Raw genomic sequence first — 10,269 nt, forward strand, 5'->3', positions numbered from 1 at the left:
CGCGGCTGTTTCCATAGCAGCGGAAAGCAACGGGCGGGTGCAGCGCGGTGCGGCGCCGGTTGCTGCCTCGGCTCCCGCCTCGGCTCCCCCGCCATGAGCGTGCCGGAGGTGGAGGCGCTCGTCTCCCAGAAGTACGAGATCAAGAGGCGCCTGGGCAAGGGGGTGAGCGCCTCGGGGGGCCATGGGAGCCTGGGGAGCTGCGCGGCGGGGTCCTGCGCTGCAGCGCGGGGACGCCCTCCCGGGCCGTTGCTCCGTCTGGTGGCGGCTTTGTCTTCGGTCTAGCTTCCGGCCCCGGTCCCTGCCTCTGACCGGAACCGCGTCTAGTGTTGGATGTCTCAGAGCGTATCCAGTTGAAAAAAAGGGCTTTGTAATGCTTATTAAACCTTAAAAAATCACAAATCGTATTACAAGTAACAGATCGATAACTTTCGGGGACTTTTTTTCTTTTTGTTCTTAAAATAATCAGTAATTAAAATGTTATGATTGTAGCATCAATCATAATCAAAAAAAAGAAACTGAAAATAGGTCTAAATTTCCCACCAGATTTTTTTTATTATTATTTTTTCTGTAATTTACTGAGAACCATTCCCACTTGCATGTGTTATGCTGTACTTTTGTGTTTCCACACAAAGCAATGCTAGTACACCTAGTACACCTTAGTACACCTAGTTTATTAGTGAAATGAGTCTGAGCCTCAAAAAGATTTTCTGTTTGTGTCTGTCAAATTATTTCACATTTACTGTAAATCCACTATTTAAGGTATAATGCCACATCAAGTAATTTTTTTTTTTCACATAAAATTTCATATTTTTATGTGAGGCAAAGCTCATTTCTAGGATCTTTCTCCTCGGTCTCTAAGCCCTTCTTGATTTAGCTGTTTTCCTCTATTCTAGCAACTCTTTGCCATTGTTTAGCTGTGTCGATACCAGTAGTTACGCATTTCCTGTGCAGTTACATGGGGGCACTTGAGAGAGGCACATTGTCATCCTTATCCACTACGACAATGCTTTGTCTGTTCTCGTTTTGAAATCAAGATCTTTCCTGTGGCTGTATTTCATTCCAGTTTTGCCTCTGAGTTGAGGTATGCAGCCATACTGTTAGTGCTTATCAGCTTTCTCCCTCTGACTGAATGTAATATATCTTTTAACATGCTATATTCTTTGAACAAAATTGGCATTATTCTTTCATCTGAAAAATTAAATTGAGGATTTGATTTGGAAATTGTTTCACAAGCATACAGTGGCATCCTTAAAGGACTTTATTGGCTTCAGGCCACCACTGACATCATCAAAACTGCTTGTCAAGCTCTTAACTCAGGTAGTGCCAGTCTCCTAAATACTTGCATTTTCTACCTCTCATATGTAGAAAGCTCTAAATGTATTGGCAAGATTCCACAGCTGATGAACTTATATGAGTGCTTAAAAGACTGTTGAAAGGCCCCGAAACAGGTGAGGACTGTCCAGAAAAATAGAGCAGAGAAGTGCAGCAGCAGGGGAAATAAGCTGCTCCTTCACAGTAAGGGAATTCAAACTGTTTTCAAGTTAAAAGCTGTGTTGTCTACTGAGGGAACAGGAAATTTAACTTGAGTTTTCCCTATTCTAGATGACTGTTTTAACTAGTATGATACTTGCAAATGGTGATTACTCAGTTTACCTTGTGGTACAGATCCATTTTCATAGAATCATAGAATATCCCGAGTTGGAAGGGACCCATAAGGATCATTGAGTCCAACTCCTGGCACCACACAGTTCTACCCAAAATTTCAGACAGTGTGATTAAGTGCACAGTCCAAATGCTTCTTAAACCCCGACAGGCTTGGTGAAGTGACTGCGTCCCTCGGAAGACTGTTACAGTGCGCCACAACCCTCTCAGTGAAGAACCTCTTCCTGATATTTAGCCTAAACCTCCCCTGCCTCAGCTTGACACCATTCCCTCGGGTTCTATTACTGGTGACAAAAGAGAATAGATTGGCACCTTCCCCTCCACTCCCCTCGTGAGGAAGCTGTAGGCTGTGATGAGGTCTCCCCTTAGCCTCCTCTTTTCCAGGCTGAACAGGCCAAGTGACCTCAGCCTCTCCTCATACCTCTGTCCCTTTATGCCCTTCACCATCTCATTTTTTTTTTGTTTTTTTATTTTGCGGTCATAGATTTGAATCTTAAGTTTCCACATTCTAGGGAATGCCTTATGTCTGCACATCAGGGTCCTTTGTCACTCAGTTGCCCAGTTAATGTTTAAATATCTTTACAAAGTAAAACAGCTCCAATATACGATAGTGAGTGATTTTTGTACTTAAATACTCAGTTAGTGATATCAAGGCAGACTTCCAAGAATATTTGTGGTCCTGCAATATGGGTTCAGGTCCTTGGCTATGCATCATGAAGTGCAAGCCATTGGAGTACATGTACATCAGATAAGTGCTTTAGAACTAGGTTGTTGGCGATTGTGTCGTCTTTTTTTTTTTAAAAAAAAAATTTCAGGAGAGGATGTGGTGTTCAGGATCTTAAGCAGACAAATCTATCTGTATGAGCGATAGATGTCTATTTCACATCAGCTGTGTAAAGGAAAGGAAAGGAAATATCCTTTCTCTCTGTTTTCTTATATTATTTTAACTTCATTTTACTATACTCTTTAGATTTCGCTCATTTTGCCTGGTTTCTGAGAATAGGAAGTTCAACTGCTTTAGGAAAGACATTCTTAATATGGCAAGCCTGTGTCTTGCAGCAGAAGTTCCATTAGTTGATAGGGCAGTTTAGAATTAGCCATGGCAGTGCTGAAACAGAACAGCGATAAGTACTTCTGAAAATACAGTGCATGGACACCTGTTTAATACAATACAGCTAATGAAATGTATTGCTGTTGTTGTGTGTGTATGTTGAAGTTTGCTGTATGTCATGGGTCTGATGGTTGAAGATTTCTTAACCAACAGACACTAAAAAGATTTTTCCCATACAATAAAGTTATTCCATAAGTTTTTACCTTGTGGTTGTTTTATAGTCACTAGAGTAATCTTTTTATGCCTTTATTCAAAATCATAACCCAGACATAGGAAGAACATTCTATTGTGATCTGATCTAGCGTTCTATTGTGATCTGATCTAGTGATTCCTATGACACAACAAGGTTTTTGTCTTAGAGGTGAAAACATTCTCCTTGGAACAGCATGTTGTTGTTGATATTTCAGCATGGGGTGAAGAGGAAACTGTCATGTTAATGGAAGACACTATCTGTGGAGACTTTGTCAAATACATTGAAACCATCTCTGGCTCAGGTAGATCCTCAGCCAAAAATAACTAGAGGCCAGGAAGCTGTAAAGTGGGATCATTGTTATATATTTACTCATATACATCTGCTATTGGCTGCTTTGGGGGCCAGGATGCTGGACCTTGTGGTCCTTTGGTCAGACATGATATGGATGTTTATAGTTCTCAAATCAACCAAGTAGTACTTATTGGCCTAGTTTCTCTTTCTTCTAGGTAGCTGGTGATTTGAAGCTCTCTGTTGAGTTCATTCTGCTTCTGTGCTGAAGGTTTGAACTCAGTATAAGATGTTGTAGTACGCTATTCATCTGTCCTTCTTCCTCCCTAGGCTTATGGCATTGTATGGAAAGCAATTGATCGCAGGACAGGAGAAATAGTTGCCGTTAAAAAGATATTTGATGCCTTCAGGAACAGAACAGATGCTCAGGTGAGGTATCATTCTTATAACATGTCCTGAGGGGATATAGTGGGAATTCGTCGATACTTTCAGGATTTATGTCTCCAAAAGATACTAGTTATTTGACAATTATGTAGTAATATAGTCTACAGCTACAATAGGGTAAAAAGGAGCAATAAATGTTAGGCTTTGTATATCTTAATATCTACAGACTACTTTTTGATGTCACTGAGGAAAAAGTGTCTTTATAGGCATGGACAATTTGATGCTCCCTTATGAGGAGCATCATATAGTGTCTAAACATCTAGAGCCCACTTGTGACTCTGTAGGGAGCAGTTTTTTCCAAGCCTGTCTACCACATGGAGTTTCCATTTACCGTAGAAATGAGAATGGGTTTAACTCTCTCTTTTGAAGTCCATACTCTCTTTTGTCATTATGTTGATGTGATGATAAATGTGTTTTGTTTATTTCTAGAGGACATTTCGAGAGATTATGTTCCTACGGGTAAGGTCCATTTTTTCCTCCTACTCTTTGATTTGTAATTATCTCTGTTCACATATTTTCTTCCCATCCTTTTTCAAAATGATCATCATTGACATTTCTTTTCACTTCTTTTCTGCAATGTCTTGACAAGCAGTCTTTCCATGATTGGGCAAAAGCACCTGAATGAAATGGAGAGTTGGTCTTGTTTTTCCCTTGAGACATGCCCTGCTTTTTCACCTTTTTTAGCAATATACCTTCTCTGTGATCAGCATATAGACTTGCACTTTCTGTCACTTCTTCCTTCCTTGTGATGGGAAGTATTTTTCTTAAATTTTAAATGCCACTACTCAGAGATGGTGCTGGGGCATGTAAGATTACATGCCAAAATGTTTTTCCTCCATCACATAGAAAGAACACATTACATTGCCTGGAGCATCTTCCCTATGAGGAAAGACTGAGAGACCTGGGTCTGTTCAGCCTTGAGAACAGAAGACTGAGAGGGGATCTCATCAATGTGTATAAATACCTGAGGTGTGGGAGACAGAGGGATTTGGCCAACCTCTTTTCAGTGGTTTGTGGGGACAGGACAAGGGGCAGTGGTCAAAAAATGAAGCACAGGAAGTTCCACACCAACATGCGAAAGAACTTCTTCATGGTGAGGGTGACGGAGCACTGGGACAGGCTGCCCAGGGAGGTTGTGGAGTCTCTTTCTCTGGAGATATTCAAGGCCCGTCTGGACGCCTACCTGGGCAGCCTGCTCTAGGGAACCTGCTTTGGCAGGGGCTTGGACCCGATGGTCTCTTGAGGTCCCTTCTAACCCCTACAATACTGTCGTTCTGTGATTCTGTGTGAAAGAAACTTGACGACTTGAAGTAATTAAAGCAAAACTAAAAATGTAAGTTCTGTATGAAATTACTTACAGCTGCTCATGTTTGAATATAGTTAACCACACGCTTGTCCTAATTACCTTAGCGGTGGCATTAAAATTACTTGTCCATTCCTCCATAGACTTACCATGTAGAAACATCAATGTTTTGGAATAGTGATAATGTTGTTAAAATATGATTAGCTAAAGACACAAGGCAGGGCTCATAGGCTGTTTCCTCTAACTGTCGAGTTTAAGTACGAAAGATATGAGAGTTTTAAGTTTCCAATTATTCTTTAAGCCTGAAGTAAAAGCAACAGTCTTAAGAGCTGCAAACATGTCAGAACAGTTCCTAAGAGGTTGATTCTGACTTAGATCATCTCTGAAAGTGTAGCACTTCTGGAGTAGATGGGTGGAGGAAGAGCTGTGAAAAGACAGAGAAGGTTATCTCTCCTGAAGGAAATACCAAGACATTTTGGGAGAAGGTGGATAATGTGCCATTAAGCCCTTACTTTCAAGGCTTTCAGTTCTCAATAGTCTTAAGAATTTTAGTTTACACGTTCTCTTTTTGAAGGCTTTTAAAGCTCTAACTTAATATTCAGGACTGAGGGATCAGAGGGTGAAAGTTGTAAAAAATATTCTTTCATTGGTAACTGGATGTTTTTCTTATATTGCTTGCCTCTGCAAATTCCTTCCTGTACATAATGATTCCTTAGTTTCATCTGTATGTTTATCATAAAGACATTGATGCACTTGATGAAGTTCATTATATTTGAGAAATGCTGATTCTCAATCTGGACATTTTGATGATTCTTTTCTGAGTGATAAGTAGTATTTTCTACAAAGGGTAGCTCATGAAAATATTGGCATATTGTGAAGTGTTCACAGTGTCTCTAGCTGTGAAGAGGTGTTAGCTGTGGGAAATAAAAGCTGTTAAGGTTGAGGACAAAGTAAATGGTCTTGACAGTATTGTCAATCTGCAAATGTGAGGACAGAATTCATCCCCAGTTTAATATACTTGTATGTCTGTATCTCTTGAGTATGGTGGCTGCCTGATCTCCCATTACAGTCAGTTCAATCACTGCAGTCTATATAGTGCTTCAGCCTGCCTTCAAATAAACCCTTTCTGGTTGGTTGGGATTTTTAATTATGAATGGTGATGGCACCTGTGTTAAATTTGCACTACCACAATAATTCTTTACCTTCAGTAGGAAATATAAGATGCATAATGTTGACTGGATTTTATCCATACATGCTGTAGAGGGATTTTTACTACTAATGTATATATCATACAGAGTTTTAGACTGATTGGTTTCATACTGGAGCAAGCTTAAATACATTTTCATTATTTCAGAAGAAGCATAATGAAAGAAATAACGTGTTAATGTTTGTGCTAGGGAATATTACAAAATGAAATAAATTATAGTACTTTTGAAATAAATTATAGTACTTTTGGTGATTCACAAGACAGACACTTGATTCTGACATTTGGGTCTCTTCCCTCTGCAGGAATTTGGAGAACATCCAAATATCATCAAGCTGCTTGATGTTATCCGTGCTCAGAATGACAAAGACATCTACCTCATCTTTGAGTCCATGGGTGAGACTTAGTGTTGTGTCAGTCATTTAAATACATCCTGTCTTATAAGTTATCTTTGTTCCTGCCTGTGGTAGTAATGTGTTAATGATTAACATGAATATTCATGTAAGTAGACATGTAAGTTGGAGCAATACTGTTTTTTGTGTATCCCTGTTGTGATTAGATGGGAATAGCAGTGAACCTTTGAAGGGAATAATAATAAGGAGAGAAGTGGCTGGTTGAGATGGAAGAGGAAAGCAGCAAGCTACTGATCAGAAGGCTTACAGAGACAGAAGAGATAATAGAATAGAATATAGAAGAGACTACATGCAGTTTTACTGTAAGAAAATTATGCAACAATGGAACAATTACTGTAGCATAAGCAGCAAGTTGAACTGACAATACTGAGAGACTGCAGTCGCTGACTCATACTGATTCCAGTCCCTAGTGAGGTTCCTTGGGGCTCCATTTTAGGGCCAGTTCTCTTTAATGTTTTCATAAATGACTTGGGTGCTGGACTCGAAGGTATATTAAGTTTGTGGACAACACTAAATTAGGAGGAGCTGTTAACTCCATTGAGGGTAAAGAGGCTTTGCAGAGAGATCTTGACAAATTAAAGGTCTGGGCAAGCACCAACTGCATGACGTTCAACAAAATTAAGTGTCAGATACTGCACCTGGATATGAGGGATGATAAGCCTGGAGAGCAACCCCATGGAAAGCAATCTGGGCATTCTTGTTGACAGTGAGTTAAATATGAGTCAACAGCGTGCTCTGGCAGCCAAGGGGGCAATTGTATCCTGAGGTGCATCAGGCACAGCATTACTATACACCCAGTCAAGGGAAGTGATTGTCCCACTCTGCTCTGTAGTGGTGCAGCCTCACCTTGAGTACTGTGTGCAGTTTTGGAACAAGGACATAAAGATATAAAAAGGACATAAAACTATTAGAGAGTGTCTAAAGGAGGGCTGCAGAGATGGTGAAGCGTCTGGAGGGCAAGATATATGAGGGGCAGCTGAGGTCATTTGGTTTGTTCAGCCTACAGAGAGGAGACTGGGGAGCAACCTCATCATGGTCTGCAGTTTCATCATGAGGGGGAGTGGAGGGGATGACCAGTTGATAGGACTGGAATGATGCATGAGGCTGTATCAGGGGAGGTTCAGGTTGGATATTAGGAAAAGTTTCTTCACTGAGAGGGTGTTTGGGTACTGGAACAGGCTCTCCATGGACATCCAGTGTTAGAACATTTAGAGAATGCTCTGAGACATATAGTTTGATTTTTGGGTGGTCCTATGTGGAACCAGGAGTTGGACTTGATGATCCTTGTGGGTCCCTTCCAACTCAGGAGATTCTATGATTCTGTGATTCTGTTGCAGTACTATCAGTCATTAAAGTGTTAACTTCCACTGAGAATGCACTTGGAAGGTTACAGTTTGTACAATGGTCTATTATGGCCTTGTTTTGAGGAACATATTTGTAACTTGATAATCCTTTACTGATGTGTATTACAGAGACAGATTTACATGCTGTGATAAAGAAGGGAAATTTACTGAAAGACATCCACAAGTGTTACATTCTCTACCAACTTCTGAAAGCAACTAAATTCATCCACTCAGGAAATGTTATTCACAGAGATCAGAAGGTATTTTTCAGTCACTAGTCTTTATCCTTCACTCAAGGTTTGTGTTAAACAATAAATGGAAAAGTATTAAAAGAATGAGACTTGATCAAGAACCTTGATAATAACCTTCTGCAATTCAGAGAGTAAAGAGCTTATTAATTTTCTTTGTTCAATTAAGCCTTCAAATATCTTGCTGGATGCAGACTGCTTTGTAAAACTCTGTGATTTTGGACTGGCCCGTTCTCTGTGTCACATGAATGAGGATCAAGGCAACCCTGCCTTAACAGAGTATGTGGCAACACGCTGGTATCGAGCCCCTGAGATCTTACTTTCCTCTCGGAGGTAACTGCTTGTTATGAGCAAAGGGATGGGATTGTATAATTTCTTCACTGCTGGGAAAAGTAATTGACTGGGAAGTCTTAAATCTTTTAATTTCAGATGTCACCACATGCAATGTCTTGTCACAGGTTCATTTCCTCAGCATGTATTTAAACTTCTGTTCTGCAACAGAAAAATCTCTCATTTCATGTACATTTCCTCCCTGGCTGCTTAGACTGCCAATTTACCTACATTATCAGCTCATCTGTTTGTTATCCTTTCTCCCACCAGTCTTATTCTTTATCCCCTTAAATCTGCATTTTTACAAAATTTTGAATACTTCAGTCCGCTGTGTCATTCACTTTATAATCAAAACCTGTGCACATTCATACTCAAGGAGTAATCAAGCTTATTTTTCAAGCAAAATAAGGTAATGTAGACAATATGAATACCAGGTACTGGAAAAATAAACCTAACTCTGTTCTTCTGTTATTTGTAGCTACACTAAAGGGGTAGATATGTGGAGCATTGGTTGTATTCTGGGGGAACTGCTACTTGGGAAACCTCTTTTTCCTGGAACATCAACAGTGAATCAAATAGAGCAGATCTTGAGGGTCATTCCTGCCCCATCCCGAGAAGGTAAGACTCTTCTATGGAGAAAGTTATGTAGAGAAGAGATAAAAAGAGTGAAAGCAAGCAGCCCGGCTGGATCAGGAAGAATATATCTGTTGTAGGTTATTCTAAAATCTTCCCAAAGAAGCTGAAGATTATCTGTGAAATGTTAGTGTTAAAGGAAAATAGGCCTTTACTTGATTAGATGAGAAACAAGAACCAGGCCTTGAAAGCATTTTTGAGATTTGTAAGATGATAACAGTTTAAAACAGAGTATCATACTGCAGAGGCACTTCTGTAGTAACAGTATATTGGACTTTTCAGTCTGGAAATCTAAATAAGAATTGAAAGCTGGAGAAAATATATTTTAAATCCAAAATTGATTATTATTATTATTTTCTTCTATAGCTTCTAATCTAACACTCTATACAGTTTACTAACTTTTGCAACATAACATGTTCTGACTGAGCTAACAAATAGTTTTTAGAAAGATAGCTAACTTTACTTTAAGAACATGTTTTGGATAATTCTATTCTAGTTTAAATGTATGTATCGTTTTTCTTGGAGATTTGTTTGCTGTGAATAAAATATGGATGAAAATGTATATGAAAACACCAAAACTAATGTTAGAAGAATAGCCTGCACTAATAACAAAAATGCGAATAGCATTTTAGGACCATTCTCAGCAATATAATTGAAGAGTGTGTTGCTAATGTCATGACCGGAAGGCTTGCACTCTGATAAGACCACAGGGCAAATAACTCACCATCAGAAAGTCCTGTATCCTAAACACAGCAAGAAGGTTGTGAGACACGTCTGTTTTTGCTAGACAAACAAGTACAAAATAGACATGTTCAAAGTATTTCAAATGTGGAAAATCAAACTAATAACATCAACTTAACCTAAAATCCCACAGCAACTGTTCATTGTAACCAATCAAAAAGAACCCCAGAGGTGCAATGAAGAAATTGATAGCTGGTATCCCTTGTAGTCTGTGATTCAGGCCAGATCATTTTGCATCAGATATCCTGATGTTTCTAAGTATGTAGGTATAAGAATACATGCTTGTGAAATCTACAAAAAAGTAAATAGGAACCATGAAAGAGCATTTGTAAGTCAATATTCCATCCCCCTTCCAT

General features: G+C 39.5%; 1 protein-coding gene across 6 annotated transcripts in view; it reads left to right on the plus strand.

Moving 5' to 3' along the window:
• Positions 1-10,269, plus strand: part of MAPK15 (mitogen-activated protein kinase 15) — a 22,901-nt gene continuing 12,632 nt past the window's right edge. Inside the window, exons 1-8 of one of the 6 annotated variants that reach the window (XM_035319849.1) lie at positions 40-162; positions 3,135-3,267; positions 3,585-3,683; positions 4,128-4,157; positions 6,511-6,601; positions 8,091-8,221; positions 8,379-8,542; positions 9,018-9,157. In XM_035319849.1, the coding sequence (XP_035175740.1) occupies positions 4,146-4,157; positions 6,511-6,601; positions 8,091-8,221; positions 8,379-8,542; positions 9,018-9,157 (538 nt within the window). In that variant the 5' untranslated portion in view covers positions 40-162; positions 3,135-3,267; positions 3,585-3,683; positions 4,128-4,145. Of the gene's footprint in view, positions 163-3,134; positions 3,268-3,584; positions 3,684-4,127; positions 4,158-6,510; positions 6,602-8,090; positions 8,222-8,378; positions 8,543-9,017; positions 9,158-10,269 lie in introns of all 6 variants that reach the window. The other 5 variants (XM_035319846.1, XM_035319850.1, XM_035319851.1 and 2 more) reach the window with 5 other exon arrangements.

The sequence above is a fragment of the Oxyura jamaicensis genome, chromosome 2, assembly GCF_011077185.1.
Source record: "Oxyura jamaicensis isolate SHBP4307 breed ruddy duck chromosome 2, BPBGC_Ojam_1.0, whole genome shotgun sequence".
NCBI lineage: Eukaryota > Metazoa > Chordata > Aves > Anseriformes > Anatidae > Oxyura > Oxyura jamaicensis.